The sequence below is a fragment of the Polistes fuscatus genome, unplaced genomic scaffold, assembly GCF_010416935.1.
Source record: "Polistes fuscatus isolate 324 unplaced genomic scaffold, CU_Pfus_HIC Scaffold3, whole genome shotgun sequence".
Lineage (NCBI taxonomy): Eukaryota > Metazoa > Arthropoda > Insecta > Hymenoptera > Vespidae > Polistes > Polistes fuscatus.
In genome coordinates, this window is record NW_025113107.1 from 15,546,254 (window position 1) to 15,570,243 (window position 23,990).

Consider the following 23,990-nt stretch of genomic DNA (forward strand, 5'->3'; position numbering starts at 1 on the left):
ACGGACGTTTTCCTTTCTTCGCAAAGCGTAATCGTATTTTTGTTAAAATACGTGAATGCCATAGGGAGAATGAAATAAGAAAGAGCGAGAGAGGGCTGGAAGAGGATTGAAAATCTCTCTCTTGGCTTTTTCTCCCTCTTATTCCCCGGTAGCTTCGAATTACGTGGCGATCCACGCAGGAGGTATTGGAACCACGCAGGAATAAAAGGCACACACAAGAAGAGACTACGCGTATATATCCTTGGCTGCCTTTCTCCGACCAATCTTCCTAATCTCGAAGATGGACCGATAACGTCAGTCAATTGGCGATCGACTCAATCGAAATAGAAAAAGAGAGAGAGTATCATAGTATAAGAATTAAAGAATAAGAAAGACAGATAATAGGAGTGCGAGTGAAAGAATAAGTTTAAGAACGAGAGAAACGGAGAAAGAGAATGAGAGGAACAAAATTATACTGATTGTGAGAAAAAGTGAGAGTGAGAGGAAGATAAAATAAAAGAGGGAGAGAGAGAGAGAGAGAAGGAAAGAAAGGAGGGAGGTGAAGGGGGAAGGTGATAGTCTGGTCCCCTTTTTTGGTGGCGTGCGAGCCAAAAGGCACCCTCGTCTCTCTCCTTGGTCCATTGTGGGAAAAATGTACCAAACAATCGGTTAGTTCGCAAGGATAGCCAGCTTCGTCCATTGTGTCGCCGTTAAATGCACTCGGAGATCTTGCGATTTCTTTTCTTCCTATTTAACGAGATGTTCCGTGAATTTCGATCATCGTCCATCGTCATCCTTCTTCTTTTTCTTTTTACTTTTTTCTTCCTTTTCTACTTCTTCTTCATCTTCTTCTTCTTCTTTTTTCGATTAGCGTAGATAATATTGTCCGATATCTATTCGAGCGTATCGTTTGCGTGTTAAAGTCTCCCAACTCGTTGTCTTCCTGAGTTTTAAAATCAAATCTTATATCACGATTAATTATTTATTAAAGGTTATTTCTTTTCTTTTTTATTTTTTACTAATTGGAAGATCCTGAAATGATTAGATACTCTATGTCTAGTTACACGATTTAACTGAAGTTATACAGAGTGTTTCAATTAAATCGATCCACTCAAATATCATATTTCGTATATTAATTTTATATTATTATTATATATTAGAATTATATTAAACTTTTCAATTGTTATAAATTTTATTACAAAAAGGTATATTATTATAAGAAAAGAAAAATTTGTCAATTGATAATTCATACAATCGATATTTAATCGAGCTCAACAGTTGACGTCTAAACGAAATTGATCTTTTTTTGTTTATTTAACAATAAGCAATGGAGAATCTTATGGAGAAGAACGGAGCAACGAGGGTCACACCTTTCAAGAACGTGTATAGAGTATTCTGATAAAAAGAGAAAAAGTCCTAAGCTCAATTTCGAGATGAACGTAAGAGGATCTCGAAGGATACAGAAAGAGTCTAATTTCAACGTGAACGGATTCGTATCGATGTGCATGAGAGAGAAAAAAAAATGAAAGAGAGAGAAAAAGAGAGAGAGAGAGAGAGAAAGAATGAAAGGAAAATAAAGTAAAAAAAAAAAAAATGCGGTGACCAGTAGCTGAGAGTAGTACATAGGTAACTATAAAGAACTCGAATCCTAAATTCAGCTTATCCTGGATATTCCTTCTTTACTTCTGAAAGGTGAAGAATGCGGAAGAATACACCTATCAAAAAAAAAAAATATAGGAACATGAATGATTTTGCTTTTCTTTAATAAGCAACGATGTGTAAATCTCACAATGCGTATCGATGGATCGTACCGGAAAAAAAAAGGAAACTAGAGATTACATATTCCGTATCTTTTTTTTTTTTTATTATTATTACCGTTATTATCCGGACAAAATATAATCTTATTTATTTAAATAAAAGGGAAGAAAAAGAATTTCTTCTATTTTTTTTTTTTTTTTTTTTTGATACAACGTTTCTTCGCTTATTATTATTGGAAAGCAAAATATAAAGGAAATACGTACAAAAAAGAAAGGAATTGTAAAAAAATCTCTCTCTTTCTCTTTCTCTATCTCTCATTTTTTTTCTAGCGTGAACAGATGGCATACGTCAAATACGTGAGGTGTCGTAAGAGATATAAAAACGAAAAGTGGAAGAAGGAAATAGAAGTATGTATGTATTTGTGTGTGGGAGAAAAAAAGAAAGAGAGTGAGAGAGTGGGGGAGGGTGGATTTATCCGCGAATGTTGGCTCTTTCGCAAACCACGATTTATTTGCCTGGGCTAAAAGCTTGAGAGCCCCGTCTTCTATTCGTCCTGTATTCCTGTATTTCTCCTGTATTCCACCTCAATGTATCCCGTATTCCGTTCTGTATTCCTCACTGGGAATAGCATTCGATGGTGATGCCGCTCTATTTTGAATTCGCGTCGTCTTATTTTCATCCATCAATCCTACGTAAGTATTTGAAGGGAAAATAAAAGGTATACTTTATACGCATGCGTAAAACAGAGAAGTAAAACATCGGGAGTCCAACAGTTTTTTTTCATTTTTCTCTTATTTTACCATTCGATCTATCGTTACGTACAAAAGTTGATCTAATTTAATTTTCCGAGATCGTTCGTTGTATTTAATATTGAAAAATAATTTCATTATCTAAAGTATTTTTAAAAATAATTTCACGATATTTGCACCGTTAATAATCAAATTGGTGAAAATCTATTTATAAAAAAAAATATTCTAAGAAGAAAAAAAAAACATAACTCTTTTATTAATTATAAATATAACATGAAAATTATGCATTGGGATTCGCCGTTGGACTGACTGGACCGGGACTCGAACCCGGATCTTCCGCTTTCCGGGCGACTGCTCTTTAACCAATTGAGCTATCCAGGGCCCACCGTCCAATCTCCTCACGAATGCCTATTTAAGTGTTTGGCTTGGAGGTGCTCGCATCCCACACTCTACCCCCCCCCCCGCAACTTTACATTCGACCCCGAATGTTCGTCATTAGATCTTTTCCAACGAACTGACAAACCACTGTTCCCAACCTCGATCTTTAATACAGGCTTAACCAATGCTGTATAACTTACACGAGGATGGAAAACCTTGCCTAGTTCCTCAGCCAATCGTTCATGTCGCCACTGTGCGTCTTATGTCGGCCTAACCTCTCTTTGATAGATGTTCATTTAATTATTTTTCACAAATTATTGCACGGTCGTAGAAGTGTGACACGAAGCAAACCTCCATCCCGGACGAGCCCCCAAAATGTAGGATTCGTGAAAAAAATTGGGCCGTTGGACTGACTGGACCGGGACTCGAACCCGGATCTTCCGCTTTCCGGGCGACTGCTCTTTAACCAATTGAGCTATCCAGGGCCCACCGTCCAATCTCCTCACGAACGCCTACTTAAGTGTTTGGCTTGGAGGTGCTCGCATCCCACAATATTTATTAAAATATTCATATATTTTATTATTAAATATTAAAATATTTATATTATAAAGTAATATTTATTATATTTGAAAAGTAATATTTATTATATATTGAAATTGTTAAACAAATTGTTATAAATTTAATTTTATTATCGATTCAATTATATTGTCCTATTTTATGAAATAATTTTGTCATTAAAGAATGGATAATAATATGATAAAAGGAGCATAAGAAGTACCATTGGAGAACATTCGTGGTTAGAATGGAACGAAGTCCCTTTTTGTAGGTGCAAATTCGCATGTAAGTAGGTGGCTGGAGGAGGATGATATCCATGCCGGAACCCTCGAGTTTCCGTCGGATGCTTTTAAAGGACTTACTGGTTAGTATTAGCTAGGTATTAGTTCTATCCTTGATCCCTCTATTTATTTCTCTTTCTACCCCTCTTTATCCCTTTCACCCGTTATCATTGTCCCATTTCCCTTTTCATTTTCTCATCGTGTTTTGTTCCAACAACTTATCAGGCTTCTTGCTTTTCTGATTCGTTGTTGAACTGTTATTAAATATTAGTAGACTTAGGTTTTGGACCTAGTAGGTATTAATCCTTAAAAAGGGTCAATATATAACTATAATTTCTTTGTTTTTCTTTTTTTCTCTTTAATCGTTTTTATTGCTTCTTATTGTATATTTTTTATTTAAATCTTCATTAATTTTGTAAATTTATTTATATAGTGTGATATTTATACAGTGTTAGGTTCTGTGGCATAGTAAAATGTTAATTCTATAAATATATTATAAATATATTATAATAAATATATTATATAATATTAATTATAATTATAATTCATTATTAAATATATTATTAATATTAAAATAAATATATTCAATAAATGTCGACAAATAAAGTAGAATTTTGTTTGAACTATATACTCGCTTCAATTTTATTTATTAGTTTTATTTATCGTTAAACAAATTCATGTATAATTATAAAAATTAGGACAATGATGATAACATTCAAATTTTATTCAAAGAATGTATTACTATATATCCTTTTGGATACTTCCAACCAATCAGAATTTTTCGATTTTTTTTCGATTTTTCCGAATTTCCTTATTGGTCAAGTCGTAGACTATTGTGTGTTGAATCATATTAAAGAGAAAATAGAATACTTCTTTATTGATTAACTATGTCATCACTCACAAAAATGACAGTTTTAAAAGAAATTCTCTCGTAAAGAAAGTATAACTATTTCTATAAAAAGAAATTCCTTGAATAAACCCCATAATCCGAATACACTATTTATTTTAAATTTTCGTTTTAATAGCGTTACAATAGGTAGTGGACCCTATTTAATAATTTCGTCTGACAAGGTTAACAAAAAGTCAATTGTATCCTTTCAAAAGAAAATAAATAAAAAATAAAAAAAAGAAAATCAAAAGAATAAAGGTCAAAAGTCCAGACAAAAATCTGTCGCACTACAAAACTGTTGGAAACTATAGAAATAAAAAATATCGACTGGTAATCTTTTATTATCCTAGAGAAAGTTTACCTTATCCTTTCTTCTTTTAATATAAAAAAATATGAAGAGTTAAATAAAAGTATTACAAATAAAAGTTTCAAAGTCGACATAAAAAAATGACATAAAAAATATTTAAAGAAATTTAAAATAAAAATAATGAAGAATATGTTGAATATTCTTTTATTGCTTGAATAAAATTTTATCCTTTTATAGGAACAACAAATTCTTTGTAGGTAAAAAAGATTAATGTTCGTCATTCTAATCGTGTTTGAACGTGACCAATAATATATTATTTCCATTCGAATTTTCGAGCTATGAATTTTTAAATAATATAACAATTTAAATTCTCAACTGTTACATTCCTCAACATAGAGTACTCTCGTGCTCGATCCAATAGAAAACGTAAAATTTCATTGGATCGTCAGGGAAAAGCTATGCGACATAAAAACCCAATACCTGTGTTATATCAAAAATAAAATAATAAATTGTCTCACCTCTCTCGCTCGTTTATTATTTTAATTCAATTAATAAGATAATTAACGCGTGGGTGTATAAATTTTCGCAAAAAATGTAAGTCCATGCAATAAATCATTTATCTGGAAATAAAATATTGAAAATTGACCGAGCTAATATTGATAAGAATCTCGCAAACACTAACCTCGTTGGTCAAACTTATTATCTACGTGCTCTATGTGGATACATAGACACAGACGGTAAGATTTACACTTAGGGTGTTATTCAATGTCGAGGAGGGTGGCAAAAGGGAGAAGGGCCAAGCATCCCTCGAGCAATGGAACCCCCCTCGGGAAGCCTCACCCCTCGTGTCCTTAGTTCGAGAGGGTGGTGAACGTTCCTCCACCCCTCTCGAAACAAAACATATTGTCCGAATTTAATTGTGGATGGGGTGCATTAGATATTCATACGTTACATGTTCCACGACGCGTACAACAATGTCCCATGGAATAAAAGAGAAAGACAGAGAGAGCACGTGCACGTCCTTGCTTTCAAACTCGAAGGGTAGTTGTCAGAACGAATAAATCTTTCTAACGATAAACACTGCGTTCACGACGTTGGCACGTTTTATAAGTACCTATCCTTACATTCTAATTGTAAATAGATATCTTCAAATGAATGCAATATTAATTTATTAATTATTCAATAATTCGAGACATATATAAATCATTCATTTTTGTATAGAAATTTTTTAATAGAAATACGAAAATCATAAGGAAAATATGAGTAAGTATTATACAGTTGATTAAAAAATTTTAACATCTAATATTATATATAGGTTTCGTTTAAACAATTTTATTATAATAATATTAAATAAATTGTTAAATCTTATAATTCGAAGAAGGAAGATTAGATCGAAGTAGGTTGAAATGGGAACGATTAAATTATTAGATCGACGACGGTGGTAGACTCGAAATCCAATCGTCGCCTATGATGATGTACCCTCATTGGCCCTTGGGAGTAAACAAGAGGCGATCGATGGACTCATAGAGGGTGGAATCGAGTGTCTACATATACAAAATATATAGACATCGAACGCTCTATAAAATCTTTTGTAATTCGCACCACTTCGTGACGCCATTAACGAGAACCATTTTTTTTTCCATTGACGTAGCAAATTTTTATGTATAAATATACTTATATGTTTTTTCGATCAAAAAAAAAACAAAATGGATTGACAGTTTCAAAAAGATTATTGATTTAACATTAGAACCACTGAACGCAATCAAAATTACCGGTTATAATTAGAAATTGTATTCATTCTTAATTGACAAAAAATAATTATTAAAATTATCGTCTACATTCTGAAAAAGAAAATCTGAAAAAATTTGATTAATTAATTTATTTAATAATTTATTTAATAATTAGATTAATTAATTGAAAAATTAGATTTATCTGTTAGAAATAAATATACAATAATTATACCTAACTGTTTGTAATTCTAATATTAAATAATTTCAAGGGAATATCGCATAAGTGATATTTCTAACAAAAAAGAAAAACTTATTTTTATCCGTTTTAATAACATCGTAGGAATACAGAAAAGCGCAAAACGATGGTAGAGCAACTATTTTGTACGCGTAGCGAGCCATTTCGAAGGTTCGGTGCATAGAAGAAAATGAGTACAGAAGAAGAAGAAGAGAAGAAAAGTCACTTTCTTACTTTCATTCTTAGAAGTGTTCTTTCAAATACGATCGACCACCATCACGAATATATCTTTTTCCATCTTCTCTTCGTTTTCTTTCTCCTAGCCCTTCCCCCATCATTCAACCCCTCCCTCAACCCCTCCCTCTAGTAGATTCGTAGGCTAGAACGAAACTGAAGTTGAGCGAGTGTGTGCCAGATACTACTACATACCTAAAATCTTGCTTCTATTTCTCTTTTTAATTCTCATTCTACTATTTGTCCTAATGTGGTAGTTTGAATTATTATAAAACAAAAACCAAAAATATCTATATTAAGGGATTCATTGTAGATCGTAAGATACGAATAACGATTGATTATTTATTATTTGTTTATTTATTTATTTATTTTAATTTGTTTTATCGTGTCGATGTGGTTAATCGACGTACGAAAGTTATTATATGTAATGCGAGTATTATAAGTTGAAAAGGAAACACGAGGATTACCGTTTAAATGATAATTAAGTCCGGTTAGTTTAGAAGATAAGGTTGCCACAAATGTAATAAGAATAAAAAAGAATATATAGTACCTACTCTCTACGGGAGAAGACGAGGAGAATGGAGAAGAGTTCGTGGGACATTTTGTTCGTAAGAGAAAGAGAGAGAGAGAAGTGAGTTCGACACGCGACGTATCCCATCGTCTCGATTCAGACTCATATCGACACGAAATGCCCAGGAGAGCCAATCAACGAATGCTCCGCCTATAAGTTCGTGCGATTGGCGGGCGCGATTGGTTGCGACGCATGCTACTGTAAGCTGAGTGGCTGAGTCAGAAAATGTGGTGGGGACACCGAGAACGACTTGCAACGACTTTCGGTGATCCTAGCCGAAGTTGTCTTTCGGGAATTTTCGGAGCACTTCTTAAACCGACGTTCGCGAAGACAGATCTACGCTGCGCGTGCTTCGTTGTTTCCTCATGTTATCGAAGTATATATTCTCTTATATTCTCTTGAAATTTTCGCATGAAGTCTTACCATCTCTAATTATAAATATAACTCTGAATACTTGAATATTTTTTTTTAATTTTTACGACGTCATCGGAGTAAAAACGTACGTATTTTCGAAGATGGATCGCGATTTAGTTGTTGTTCAGCATTTTGAGATCGTTCGCACGATCTTACGTTAATGTTGTATAAGATCAAGAAAGAAAATAAAGATCAAAAGACAACTGTATAACAATTTGAATACCGTGGATTACCTGTTATCTGGACATTTTGGAAAACGTGACATAAGTGATTAATCATTGTAGAAGAATATCAAGAAACAATTATTTTTACGAGTGAATATGAACCAATCAGAAGCAGCAGTAGTGTAGTGATTTCTTTTTGTTGTTATTTGTTGTTAATTGCTATTGTTTTATTGTATCAACTGTTCTATCGAAATTCTATCATAATATTCTATCAAAAGAATTGAAGAATGAATTGCAACGAATAATTTGCAGTTTAATTGTGGATGAACAATAAAAATATCAAAGGGATAAATTATATTTACTTAGTTTACAAGGATCACCTTGTAAGAGTGAAATCCCTTCAAAGTACCTCTAATGGGTATTTTGATATTTATGTAACCGTTACGTTCGAAACTCCATCGTGCTTGCAAGAAAAAAGCAAGAAAACCTGCAGATACAAAAGAAGAATCGATTCGCACATTAACTAGCCAATGTTAACTACAACCAATATATTTCTAGAAGGCTCAAAAGAATTCAACCTGGAAACCTAGTAAAAAAATTAAATCTACGCGAAATACACGAAAACAGAGACGCTCTCATTGGAGATACTGTAACCGAGAAACCAATATTCGTAATACGCACCCCTAACCAATAGAGAGTTATTAGACAATCGCGTTTAGACACTCCCCACCACTGGGATCTCGAGTGCGTGCGCCCTACTGGGTCCATTAGCAAAAACATTCGGTCTATTCTTTCGCCTACTTCTATTCTGGACGCCTACGACGATACTTGGAAACAACGAGAGCATTGGTAGAAGGAGAAAGAACTCACAAATTAAAACGATTATATCTTAGGAAATAAGATAGCGACGGTGGCACATCGCAGAGGCAACAGTTACGAAACAGTGGCGTATTACGAAACATAATACACGTACTATCTTTTTTCACTTATATAACAATTTACCAAATATCTGTGGACAAATTGTAAGGGAATAAAGAGATAAATAAAACAAAGAAAAAAGTAATTATATTTTGATTATTTGGTAGTGCCACTACTCCATGCAAATATTACCACAAGTTTTAAAATAAACTTTTCAATCTACACGCCGTAATTTATGTCCGCGGCGCTCCGGTCTCAATCCTCATTCCATTTTTTTGTGCAAAGAAACTAATAAATAAACTAATAAGTAAATTGCATATATATAAATAAAATATCGTGAGAAATAAAAAGTAAAAGGAAAAACGTAAGACAACCAGTAAGAAACAATCGCCCTTACAACGTGGAAGTCGAAAGGGATTGTATTCCCATACTGAGCAGAGTGAAAAAGCACGTGCACGAGAACGTATACAGTACGGAAGTGAAACCAGCCCCAATTAAAGAAACTTTATTTGAGACAAAGTCTCAACAACGGCAACAAAATTGATCTGGAATTACATCAACGTGCCGCCGGCCATTATATGAGGTACATTTTATTAATATCTCTTTCGAGATATTATTTAATATTCATTAACATACAAACTAACATATAAAAAATACAAAGCAACCGGTCGAAAGAACGAAAACGACAAATAAAAAAGTTCTCTCTTAACGATATTAGTCGAAACACAATAGTACGGAAGCGACGGTAAAAGAGTTGAACTCGTGTTCGCGCATAATTCGATCATCAAAATATTCGAACAATCAAATCTATTTAATTCTATTCCTTTGACACGCGCACATTTAAACGTCCGTTTATCGAGTTTATCTCTTTTTAAACAAATTAGCTTAATTTCGTTAGTATTCGTAAACTACGAATAAATTCGACGAGACGATAATACATTGAGTCAAACGCATAAATTCGATTAACAAAATTATATAAACAAGTGAGTTAAATTGAGCGAACGGTCGCAATCTTTTTATACAATGTAACGATCATCTTGATCGTAAATAAACGAGCGTGACATATAAACTGGAAAAGAAAAAAAAGGAAAAAATAATAATCGGATCGGAGTAATCGCGGTGAGCCGTAAAAAATGTGCGAATCGAATCACGATTTCTCTCTCTCTCTCTCTCTCTCTCCCCTGAATGGAGCCACTCTAGTCGAAATCATTCAAATCGTTTGGTAGATATCCGCTGTGCCGTGGCAAAACATTCAATTAGCGCTTCCTAATGCCCCCCTAGCGCGTTTCTTGACAACAACCATTACTTCCAGCATCTTCTCGGCGACAAACCAAACGCAACCCTCCTCTTTTCTCTCTCTCTCTCTTTATTTCTCTCTTGTTTCTTTCTTTCACTGTAGTCGAATTCTCCCTTTTCGACGACGACCAACAAACCTCGGCAAACCAACCCCCTTCCCCCTAGCGAGTAACCCCCCTCGTGCACCCCCTCGTGCGCCCACGTTAACCGACGTATCTATTAATCCTCGTTGAATGACACTCGAGGGTGGCTCCCACCCTTTTGTAGGGTGATTTTAACCCTACAAAATCGTAACTACGGCCCTGAGTTCCTCCCTCCTGCGACCACTATACCTTTCTTCTTCTTCTTCTCTTTTTAATGAATACTCAAGGAGAGATTCGCGTGGTAATTGTGTTAGTAAAAGAGAAAAAAAACAGAGAAAGAGATAGATGTGCTACGGTAAGGACGATAGAAAAGGAGGAACGACAGTAGACTCTCTCTTCTTCAAGCAAACCCTTCGCGTTTTAAGGGGTGACATTTAGGGTCCGCTGAGAGAAAGAAAAAGAAACGAAAAGGAGTTTGACATCATCCACTCGCGATCTCACTAACGCGTGCAATTCTGAATATACTCGGAATTGTTTAATGGCTTTGATACGAGCAAAGGATAAGATTTAGTTATTCGCTTATCGAAATAAACAAAACGGATAGGAATTACGTAATTAGTCGTTGATTTATAAAACCTCGATCGTTTATTATTATTTTTTTATTTCTTACTTGATTCAATTTATCGTCGTTGCATTCGGTAAAATTATGATCTACAAAAAAAGAGATCTTGCATTGTTCGAGCGTTCTTTAGGGCATTATTAGAAACCAATTGTAAATATAATGGTAATAATAACGTAATATAATAATAATCAAATGGAAAAAAAAGTAGATTTTTAAAAGTATCGTAAAAAAAATCTCGTAAAGTTAAACGTTCGAAAAGATAATATTTTGAAATGTGATACTCGACAAATTGTAATTGTAACGAGCGTGACAAGTTAACCCAACTGTAGGCCCTTACTAATTAGCGTCTCGCGTTTAATTACAGAGCCGGCGGTAACATGTGCGATGGCTCGTTCGCGGACAGTCTTCGTAGTATGCAGGGTCTTCCTGGAACATCACCACCCGGAGCCACAGGGGTCGGCCCTATGGGAGTTGCCCTTGGCAGCCCTCTCGGTCCTGCTGGGGTCAAGAAGGCACCATCGGAACACATCAAGCGACCTATGAATGCATTTATGGTTTGGTCACGACTCCAACGTAGGAAGATTGCTCAAGAGAATCCCAAGATGCACAACAGTGAAATATCTAAGCGGCTCGGTATGTAACTGTTATTATTTTCTTTTATTTCTAACTATAATTCACATTTGCTTGTAAACAAATTTATTCATATTGTAACTGTCATTAGACCTTTACGTATGCTTACAATTCATTTGTTACTTAATCATTTAATAATTCAATTTAAAATTGATAACACTAATGTGTTATCAATTACATACAAAAAAAATGTCGTTACAATGGCATTATTTGAAAATTTATCATCAGTGACTTACAAGGCAGTCGACGTGCTGAAGAATGAAATCTTTTGCATTAGAAAATAAATACAAAATTGACGATAGATTCCGTGGACGACGTTTCAACGACTGAAATAACGCTCTACGATTTTGTGCACTTAGATTTTTTATGTTTCCTTTTTTTGTATTTTCGTTTAAAATAAACGCGAAATACGTATTTGTATCATATTTGCTTACCAGACATACAGAAGAAACTGCGAAATGAAATAACAAAAACGTAAACTGTAATCTTTGAAACAGTTTAGCGACTGTCGCCCACGTTTTTGAACAAATGTTAAGCGGAAGTAGGGCAAGGTGCGAGTGCTACGGAAAAATAATTAAAAGGATCTCGGCTTAGGTATATCGCGTACAGAAAGAGAGAGAGAGAGAGTCGCCTCTTCCGAGGGAAAAATAGTTGCTTACTTTTTCTTTTATATTTTTTTTGTTCTTCTTCGCTCTCTCTCTCTCTCTCCCTTTCTCTCCTTTTTTCTTCCTTCATACCCTTTTTTTACCCCCTGTCGACGTTCCTGTGTTTCCGCGCGTAATTCCGGCGTCCTCGAGCAGCCCGGCGACGTACGTATTTCCAGTTAGGTACTTTTGAAAAAGCGCGAACTTTTACTACGTTAAAACGCTTTTTTATTATTTTTATTTTTCTTTCTTCCTTTCTTTCTTTCTTTCTCCAAGCTTGTAACGACAAATAAAAAAAAAGAAAGAGAACACAATAAAACAAACATTAAGAGAAAGAAAGAAAATGGTAGCTAAAATATATACCTACATAGTTGCTTATTATACCTATCGCGAGGTTTATAACAATTCCTAACGTCAAAGTTCCCGATTTAAAAGTGCAATTAACGAATTCAAATTTCTATCTAATATAAATAGACCAAAAGAAAAAAAAAAAAGGAAACAGAGCATCTTTTGCAAAAGAAAATTTTCTCAAAAATTCTGCGCGAATTTGCCTTAGTTACTTTATAAAAAAAAAAAAAAAGAAAAAGAAAAAAAAAAGGAAAAAAAAATGAATTTTAAATAAAGCGAAATTAAAGTAACAAGCACATTTACAACGCGTACGGTAAAATGCGATTGAAAGGGAGTAGGCGAGAGGTGGTAGCGAGCGAGTAAGAAAACGATGGGGAAAAGGTGGATCCGGAGTGAGAAGGGATGAGTCTTGTACGTCATAGGAGAGGGTAAAAGATGGACGAGAACGAAGGTATTCCGGCTGGTATTTCCGTTAAATACCGAGTATTCGACAAAGGGATCTTCCCGCAGCATCCCTCGAGCGCTTCTTTATCCGTCATTTTCTTCCTCGCCTCCGCTACTTCTCTCTCTACCCTTTTCCTTCCTCTTTCTCTCTTATCCGCCATCCCTCCGCCATCCCTCCGCCATCCCTCCGCCCCCTCTCGGTCCTTCTCTAACCAACCCCCCCCTCGTTTTTCGCTCCCTCGACGACTACGACGACGACGACGACGACGACGACGAATAAGGGAAGTGCCTCCTCCTTGCTAAATATGATGCGCGCAAGCTCGAACCTCCTCCCCCTCTCCCTCTGCCATCCCCCTTGCCACCTCCTCCTCCTGCACCACCTCAACTCCTCATACTTCTCTTCTTCCTCCACCTTCTCTTTTTCTCCCTACTCTATCTTTACCCCTTCTCCCTTTTCTCTCTTTTTCTATCCTTCTTCGTTACCACCCTTTCCTCTTCCTCTGTCCCCACCCCCCACCACTCTTTGTCGACGCGACACTCTTTTCGTCGCTCTTTTACCGCCTTATACCTGGCACACCGTGTATAGTTATACGTTGATATATACGGAATAGCTGAGAGTACGAGAGAGAGAGAGAGAGAGAGAATAAGAGGGGGTGGTTTTTCGTTAGATGACGGTATACAGCTAGCTGTCGCGACTCTGTACTACTACCCCTTGTCGGTACATTCGTGAATTTCATTTTTCTCTTTCTACCTTTCTCTATGTGTATGCTACCTTCTCTCTCTTGCCTTTCGTTCATTTTTTTTATTCTTCCTTCTTTTTTCCTTTCTCTTATTCTCTTATTCTTATTCTTATTCTTTCTCGACGTATATTTTTTGGTGGGTTACCTATTTACGGATTTACCATTCTCTTATTATTTCCGCGATCTTTGTCGATGTTTGTTGAGTTTTACAACCGTACGCGTAATTTATATATTATTTCGTTTGTATTTAAATGTGTTCTTTTTTCTTTTTTTTTATTTGTTTTCATATGAAATGCTAATGAAATGCATAAAATAATCGACAATATTTCGTATACCAGTTCAACATTTTTTAATATCAATTCAAAAATATATTTTTTTTATTTTATAATTTGAACTAAATCCTGCTAAAAACATATTCGGCATACAAAATAAGTGTCTTTAATTATTGTACATTACGCTGAACACCGCTGTCTATAGCCAAATTTCATTTGAAATTAATCCGAGAAATACTGCAAAAATATCATGTAAATACGTCTTATCATCATCAAAGAGGCAACAACAATCCACTACGGCTAATAGAACGGCATTTTTCATCACTATATGAACCATCAAAAAAAAAACCGAAATAGAAGGTGTGTCGTCTGTACAGCAAATGACAAAAGATGCGAGTCTCGATATGAGTGTAAAAATTGTAATGTTGGTCTCTGCGTGCAACCTTGCTTTAGAATTTATCACACTCAGTTATATTATTAAGAATCATTGTATTAGTTAATTTATTGTATAATTTGTTATCTAACTGCGTTATTTTATTTGTATTTTTATTTATTTATGTGGGATGCGAGCACCTCCAAGCCAAACACTTAAGTAGGCGTTCGTGAGGAGATTGGACGGTGGGCCCTGGATAGCTCAATTGGTTAAAGAGCAGTCGCCCGGAAAGCGGAAGATCCGGGTTCGAGTCCCGGTCCAGTCTGTCCAGTGGCCCAATTTTTTCACGAATCCTACATTTTGGGGGCTCAGCCGGGATGGAGGTTTGCTTCGTGTCACACTTCTACGACCGGGCAATAATTAGGGGAAAATAATTAATTGAACATCTATCAAAGAGAGGTTAGGCCGACGTAAGACGTATAGTGGCGACGTGAACGATTGGCTGGGGAACTAGGCAAGATGGCCTTTGGACAGCAATGCGTTCAGGACTAGAGACGTAAGACGTGTAGTAAGAGGTCTATGACGAAGAAGGATAGGTGGTTCAGGGAAGAGGTTTTCCAATGACGAACATTCGGGGTCGAATGTAGTTGCGGGGGGGTAGGATGTGGGATGCGAGCACCTCCAAGCCAAACACTTAAGTAGGCGTTCGTGAGGAGATTGGACGGTGGGCCCTGGATAGCTCAATTGGTTAAAGAGCAGTCGCCCAGAAAGCGGAAGATCCGGGTTTGAGTCCAGGTCCAGTCTGTCCAACGGCCCAATTTTTTCACGAATCCTACATTTATTTATTTATTTAATAATATTTTATTGACCGTAGAGCGTAGGCTCCCTAAAGCCCATTAATTACAGTCTAGTACAATGTAATTTATAGATAAAACAAAACGGAAATGAAAATTATGTAATTATTATTAAACTTATCATTATATTAGTAGTAACGCACAGTAAGTAGATAAATGTAAAAAGAAAATAGTAAATAATAAGTAAAAAAAGAAAAAAAAAGTATAATGGTTCTATAATAGTAGTATAATAGTATTGGTTCAAAGCAATAAACATATTTTCTTTATAATAATAATTATAAAATTTGTAACCTCTTTTTGTGCGGTCCTTTTTTGTACGATTTTATTTTTGTGCGATTTGTTTTGTGCGATTTTATTTTTGTGCGATTTGTTTTGTGCGATTTTATTTTTGTGCGATTTGTTTTGTGCGATTTATTTTTATGCGGTATCTAAATCTCAGCAGCGTTGCTACCAGTTTTATGTTTTCTTTCAATGTACATATACATGTGTGGACGAACTGATTACATGGTCTCCTTGACGACGATGTATCCGGACTTCGCGACGCTGTTCATCTGATTTAAACAATCTCCTAAATATTATTTAATTTGATTGAAAGCATTTTCACATCTATATTTCGCAAATAATTGATGTATTTTCTAAGGGCGACTTTTTTTATGCGGTCCCTATCCACCGCACAAAAAGAGGTTTTACTGTATATCGTACGAAGTTGTTTATAATATGTAAGTATTTATAAAATTAGCGAATATTTTTTTGTACGATTTCTTTTATGCGGTCCCTATCCACCGCACGAAAAGAGGTTTTACTGTATGTTAATTTCTTAATACTCACAATATACTTATTTTTATGTTTTTCATAAAGAATGTTTTCATTGAATTATTATTATTATATGAATTTTTTTTCATTGAATTATTATTATTATATGAAATTATGTTTTTCATTGAAAGACGTAAGTGCGAACATCGAAACCTACAGATACTCAATGTGCCACTGCACGGCGCGGTGTCCCGTACAGTGGCACTACTTCTGCGGAACGGAGCGCCGTAGCGAAAGGGCTAAGAATATAGCAATAAAAAAAAGTTATTATAACAGAATGACAAAGTTCTAATAAAAAGAGGAAAAAGATTAATATATATTTAGATTAATATTTTAGATTAATAGTACATAGTCGTTTAGTTCTTTAATAAAGAGGTTATATATTTTTTAATAATGGAACTTGGATGAAATTAATTCATGGAATTAAAGAAATTAAAGAAATTACAAACGGAACATTTGTGCAGAAATACGAAGGAATATATAATCTCTTATGTTAAAGTAACAAAAGCATTAAAGTTACGTATCAGCTTTAAACCCCTCAGGCCAGGTTTTATTGCCTCCATTAGAAAATGATGATACAAGTCTTAGAAATACTCCGAAGTATTCATCCATTTTCGTGGTCGAACGTGCGAATAAACGAACGAGCGAACGAGCTGAGAACCAATAGGAAAAATGAAGGAAAAATGCTAACAAAAGGAAACGTTATAAGGAAATGGGTCCCATTGAGTAAATTAAAACGATCGAAACTAATCTTCTTATTGGACCTTTATGTACTCTCCGTGAAATTCACCTACACTTTACCAGTTCAAAGAAAAGACACCATCACGATTACTTTAATCACATAAGCATATATATAATAATCAAATATATAAATTAGTTCAGTATAACATTTGCTTAAGTATAATGCATGCAATAGTATACTACATTCGCATTTGTAATGATACTATAATTGCTGTGACTGGTTGTTTGCTATGTATTCAACAAAATTTAGAAATAAATCAGATCAAAATTCCTTCAGCATGGAGGATTGGGTTCAGTTAATTGAGCCAATAGAAGTGCAACTTCTACACTTAGAAATTCCAAATCTAAGATTCTTTACAACACGTTCTCATACATCTTTGCATCGATCGACGTTTATCCGAGAATCTTCTCTCTCGCTTTCTTCATTTTTGTCGGCCATCGTCTAAAATACCCCTAATGCATTGTCGTCTCTAAGCTAAGCGTATGCACGAGTTTGCGCGCGGGCGTGGGCGCAAAAGCAGCAAGTAACTTTACAAAAGCGAGAGAGAGAACGAGAAAAGAAATAAGGGATATGAGGGGTGACGGGGCTGGGCTGGAGCTGGGACTGCACTTGGGGTGGGAGCGAGGGTTGAACGGGTTTCAGGAGGAAGAGATTGAGGAGGAGTAGGAGGAAGAAAAGGAGGAGTGAGAATGGAAGATAGAGTGGGGTAAGAAGAGGAGGACGACCAACGGCGCTCAGAGAAGGTGCACCCTGCGTAAAAAACATGCGAGAGAGGGTTGGAGAGGGTTGGAGAGCGTGTATCGCGTGGAGAGAGACGGAAAAGCTTTGCTTGCTGAGAGAGAAACAGTCCGGTGGGGGGGAGGATAGGAAGCAGAAGAAGAAGAGACTTGTAGAGAGTTACGTGCAGAAGCTTTCATCGTAATGAAGTATTTCTGTCGCTTACTGAAACATCTCTCTCTCTCTCTCTCTCTTTCTCTCTCTCTCTCTCTCCGTCTCTCTCTCAGTCTCTCACTTTCTCACACTCATTCACTCACTCACTCACTTACTCACTCTTAAGTCGGAGTTTCGTTTCTTCCGTCGTTCGCATCGGAGAAACGAATCGTGCCGGTTTGTACCGTTGGATACTCAACGAGGGTGAGAGAGGAAAGCTATTGAAGAAAAGGGGGAAGGAGTAGAAGGAAAGAAAAGGAGGAGGTGGCGTAGGAAAAGGATGTTTCTCTTTTTTTCGCGTCCACGACGATCCTATTTAGCCTTTCGCCAGTCCTGACGTGTCCCAAGGGACCACGTACATTTTCCGCGTATTAAACTCGGGTCCCTCGGTTCTCTCTCGTTCTCTCTCTCTCTCTCTCTCTTATCGTTCCCATTCGTTCGTTTAGACGCGTTACTGCGTTTATTCCGCAGAGAAATCTTTGCGTTGTTAGGTAGCTATCGTCGTAATCATCATCATCGTTTCTTCCTCACTCTAACCCTTTGCTTAACGAGAAGAGGGTTCTCTTATCCATTTGACTGAACCTTTTTTTCCTATTTTTTTTATTATTATTTACTTACTCTTTTCTGCATTTGTATTTATACGCACGTTGTTCTAGGTAATTGGCATAAAATTACTGTTGTACGAGTATGGGATAATTATTTGTCACTTACTTAGTGTATACCAATTATAGATTTTAATTGATTTTAATGATTCACGTTGGTGGCCAATATCCAATAATGAACGAATAATTCAACAAAATGTTCTGCTCGAATTAGTTTTGCTGTTATCGTAAAATATCGAATAAGAAATGTGACAGAAATGATGGGACAACCTAATAACTCGTTGAAAATAAGTGGTTGAGGAAAGTTTGAGGAAAAATCAGTTGATACGTAATTCGAATGCGTTTTGATTAGTATTCTTTCTCTCTTTTCCTTCCTTCCTTCTCTTTTCCCCTCTCTCTCTCTCTCTCTTTCTCTTAAAATTTGCGAAGAAAACAATTCGCGGAGGATCCCGACACCGTACGAATCCTATAGAATCGCGGATGAACAATGCGAGCCGTCGCGACAAAGGAGTCGTATACAAAACGCGTAGAAAACGTACGGCTAAGCGCCTTTCCTCTTTCGCTCGCGTGATTAAAAAAACAAAAAAGGGAAAAAAGGGAAAAGGGGGAGAGAGAAAAAAATGATCGTTCCGAAGCGCGCTCTTCAACGCTTCTCATCTCATTTTCTCTCATCTCTCTCACTCTCAACTCTGTTTCTGAAACGATCTTTCAAAAGTCATCTCGGTCGCCATTTTTCTTTTTTTCCTGGACATCTACATCAACGTAAGACATTCAAATGATATACTACGTTCTTATCTAATAATCCGAAGAAAGGAAATATAATTGTTAGTACAAATTTATGTTCAAGTTAATAATTATAAATTATTTTCTTGAATATATACTTATTAGTTTTTATTATTCAATTCTTTATTAACGTTGAACATACGACGGTGTTCGTAATTAAAGAAAACCTTGACGGATACCGGTGATCGATGACGTTATCCCACGTAAAACTACGAAGATCGTTAAACGAGCATCGATTTAATCGACTATTAATCATGCTAGAAAAATATATATATATATATAGACGGTCGTAGAAAAAAATAAAATAAAATAGAACAAAAAATCTCTCGGTTTGAAACGTGGTAGTAGTAGTAGTAGTAGTAGACATTAACAATGTTCTCTAATTCCAATTGTATTTCATTAAAAATATAAATCATATCTTGGGCGTTGGTTGCCCTCGAGGCTGTTCTCGTTAATTGGTACGATGCAGCTTCCGTTACGGAAATAACGGCTTCATTGTAGTGCGTCGTAAGAAAGGGGAAACGCCGCTAACAAAGTATGGAGAATGAGAAAGAAGTGGAAAGAGGAGGAGTAAAAGGAGGAGGAGGAGGAGGAGGAGGAGGGGAAGAAGGAGGAGGAGGAGGAGGAGGAGGAGGGGAAGATGGAGGAGCAGCTTTGAAAAAGGGAAACGCAAGGAAGCACGAAGGCATACAATTTATTCTTATTGTGTGTCTCTCATTTAGCATCTCGTTTCGCCATTATTTTCAATTTTCCTTATTCGAGTTTTGCATTGTCGTCGTAACGTCTTAATTGAGCGTTGCCGCGAGTGCAAATATCAAAGGTGTTAATAAATACTCGGATATTAATGATGAAGGCTCGTTGACGACGCGTCTAAGATATTATTTTGTTCCTATCGTTTAGAAAAATATAAAGAAAGAAAAAATTCAAAATGTTCAGATCGGGCAGGTAACGAGAAAGAGAAAGAAAAAAGAAAAAAGGGGTCTTACACATACGAGGAACGACGGGAAGCATAGGAAACGTTTTCCAATTTCCACGTTTCATTGGCACGGACGACAGCACATCGACTTCGAACGAGAGAACTGTTCCGTTCGATCGATTCGTGCGCTCCTTTCTAGCTCTCGCGTTGTTACTCGCGATACACAACGGTTGATGCTTTCTAAATCTTTTTCTACGAATTCAATAGAATACCTTTATTTATTTTTCAACATAGCGGACAAAACAAAATAAGTAAGCGTATATTATTTGAGAATAAATAATTAAGAATGCGAGTGGAGGAAGATCGGGGGAGTCGGAGCTTGGGGCGTGGGAGGGAGTTTTGATTCGTAGAAAAATATATACATATTTTACCACCTTCGAGATCCTCAAAATTAACGTTTACGATCGCGTACTATTTGCGTCATTCTTATTTGTTATTCCTTTTTCTCTTTTTTTTTTTTTATTTGCTTACCGTTGTCGTTGTCAAAACAACAACAATAACAATAACAAACGAAAAAAAAAAAAAACAAAAAGGAAGAAGGGAAAGAAAGAAAGAAAGAAAGAAAAAAAGAAGGGGGGGGAAAAAAAGGAAACTTCATCTCGTCGTTGAGTCGCGAATTTCGTGAAAAGGAATGTACCTAGGATTCTTCTCTCTCATCGGCGAATTACTTTCCTCTCGAAACCAGCAGCTTTTTCCCCGCTTTGACAATGAAAACAGAAAGAGAGAGAGAGAGAGAGAGAGAGAGATAAAGAAAAAGAAAGAAAGAAAGAAAGGAAGAATGAAAGAAAGAGAGAGAGAGAGAGGGGTAAAAGAGAAGTTAGGTACCTATTAGTGGTAGTAGTCGGTCTGTCGGCATGGCCGCGTTATCCTCTGGAAGGTCTCCATTCCCTTCTTTCCCTTTCTCTAGCAGTCTTTCCGCCCCCGTCCATTAATTAACAGGCTTTGTACTTTTAAACGATGTTAAATAAACGCCATTGTCCGTCGGCGAAAGGACTGAAAAGCAAGCGCCATTGTGCTTTAAGCTCGTCGTCGTCGTCGTCGTCTACGTCGTCGTCGTCGTCATCGTCGTCGTCGTCGTCGTCGTCGTAGTCATAGTCGTAGTCGTCGTTTTCAAAACGACGAAGAGAAGAAATAAGAGAAAGAGAAAATATACCCGGTACTAGTACTAACACCGTCAGTGCTATTACTACTTGCTCTGCTGCTGCTACTGCTGCTACTGCTACTGCTGCTGCTGCTGCTGCTGCTGCTGCTGTTGGGAAGCCTTTGTTCTAAACAAATACACCGAGCCACCCCCTCGCTTACCCTCCACCTACCCGTCACTCTTGACTACCCTCTAACTCTACCCACCTTCTTCGTCACTCTACCACCTGCCTTTCTAACGAGAAAACGCGTATCGATTGGATAAAGCATAATACTATAAATAGACTAAGTACACTTGACATTTCGACGATTCTACGAGCTTTCAAAATTCTCTTCAAACGATTTTTCTATCCTCCCTTCTTTTCTTTTTTTCGTTAGACTAATTTCACGGACAAGAAGAAGACAAGAAGATGAACTAGAAACGCATGACGATTGATCGTAGTGTTGATGTCAACGTTCATTATTCGTCATGAACGATGAAAATTAAAAACTCTGTTTTTATTATCTCTCTCTCTCTCTTTCTATCTATCTATCTCTCTTCCTGTCCCTCTATTTTTTCTTTCTCTGTACCATTCTTTTCGATTCATTGTAAGTCACCACGTATTCGTATTGTTTAGTCTCTATGTGCCTCGATATATGTAGAAAGCAACTCTCTTCCCATTGTCATAGTCTACTGCTTGCAAACTACGACTAGGAGGGAAAGAAAAAGATAGATAGAGAAAGAGTAAAAAGGTCTCGCGAACAACGTCGATCCATTCTCTCTGTCTCTCTCTCTCTCTCTCTCTCCCCCTTGCTCTCGTTTCTTCCACTATTCCTCGCACGAAGAATTTGCACGCGTGCATCTCTATCTTTCGTATCGAGAATTTTTCTCTCTTTCATTTTCTTTTCCTTTCCCTTTTCCTTCTTTTCTCGATACCTCGGAGTTCTCAATCGCCATGTTGTCGTTGTCGTCGTCGTTGTTACTGCTGTTGATATTATATCCTTGAGATATAGAATATACCGTAGGCTATGGGATATTAGTTACAATCGTACAATTTCGGAATGCTTTTTCTTCAGGTACGCTTGTCAAAGGACACTAGAAACTTTTCTCTCAGCTCCTCGTGATTTCTTTTTTTATATATTTCATCTTAGTTCTTACACAAAAAGACTTCTTTAAAGATGAACCATTAATTTATCATATCGCGGCATTATTTCTGTCCTATTTCTTTCCAAAACAGTGCTTGACTTGTCGCGTTATTAAAAATCGAATATTTGTTTTTTCGTTGGAAATGAACAAACTATTTTTCTTTCTTTATAGATGACGACAAATTATCGATAATAATAATCGACGTATCGTTAATCAAATAAATGTTTTTCCGGTGGTCCATATGAAATGAATTTAAGGTAGAAATAATTTGATAGGAAACGATAAAGATTTAATTTCAAATATAATACAACGCGAGTATTACTTACATTCTTTCTTTGAACAGTCTTTTGTTTGTATTAAACGTGTAATCAGATGAATAAATGTATGAATGAATGAATAAATAAATAGATATATATACATAGAGAGAGTTTTGTTAAATTTTTGTCAAAAGTATGAATGCAACGGACATTGTTCTTGTCAACGAATCTCAACGATCGTATACATAATATCAATACTAACTTCGAAACTGACAGGTATACAACTATATATACGTTTATGTATGGGTTAGATAGAAAGCGTTCGCAGGATACACCCAGGGTTTCGTTCTCTCTTTGTTCTCGATGCCGGCGGTGCACCAACAACAAGTGGTAATTAATTCCCAGTGAAACAATTCTCGTTGGTGGCGAGAGAGAAAGCTTCGCGACACGACGCTCGAGGGGGTCGTAAAAGCGTTTCGCTACGCGAGCACAGCAAGCTTTGCTTTCGTGTTAGCGATTCTCTTCGCGCGTTTCTCTATCTCTCTCTCTCTCTTTCTTTTTTTTATATATATATATTTTGCAAATTATATCTCTCGTTCCTCGTTTATCTCGCAAAATAGAGCGTGACTTAAACTTTTTTGCCGAATCAGAATTAATCATCGAACACTTTATTTTAACTTAAGATTTAAATCAAGTAACCGTTGTTTATTTTCTTACGAAATTATCTCAACAACTTGCATTCCTTTATATATATATATATATACACAAGAATATAATTAAAATTATTTTTTGTGTATTTTCACCTTATCGAAGGGTAGACGAGAAGGTAGGTTTGAAACTTTGATTCGCATGTTCGGGAGTCTACCATCGAATGGAAAATAGAGGGAAATATAGAAAATAGGATCTGCGTGGAAGGGCTGGCTGGTGGTTGGGTAAATGGTGAGGGAGAAAGGGTGGGTGGAAGTGGCGAGGGCGGAGGTAAAAATGGTGGGACGAAACGTAGTCGATAATAATCGACGCGCCATTAAACAATGCACAACATCCGCACGTCGATCAATTCAATCATAACGCTCGTGTCCACCAGTCTCGACTAGGACAACGACAGAATCGCGATGCAAGCGACGCTTCAACCACGAACAAATGTAGTACATCC

At 36.3% G+C, this 23,990-nt stretch overlaps 1 protein-coding gene across 1 annotated transcript in view; it reads left to right on the forward strand.

Moving 5' to 3' along the window:
• The first annotated feature begins 7,936 nt into the window (after positions 1–7,936).
• Positions 7,937–23,990, forward strand: part of LOC122519435 (transcription factor Sox-19b) — a 32,900-nt gene continuing 16,846 nt past the window's right edge. Inside the window, exons 1-2 of the mRNA XM_043638851.1 lie at positions 7,937–9,745; positions 11,528–11,796. Coding sequence (XP_043494786.1) covers positions 9,741–9,745; positions 11,528–11,796 — 274 coding nt within the window. The 5' untranslated portion in view covers positions 7,937–9,740. The remainder of the gene's footprint in view (positions 9,746–11,527; positions 11,797–23,990) is intronic.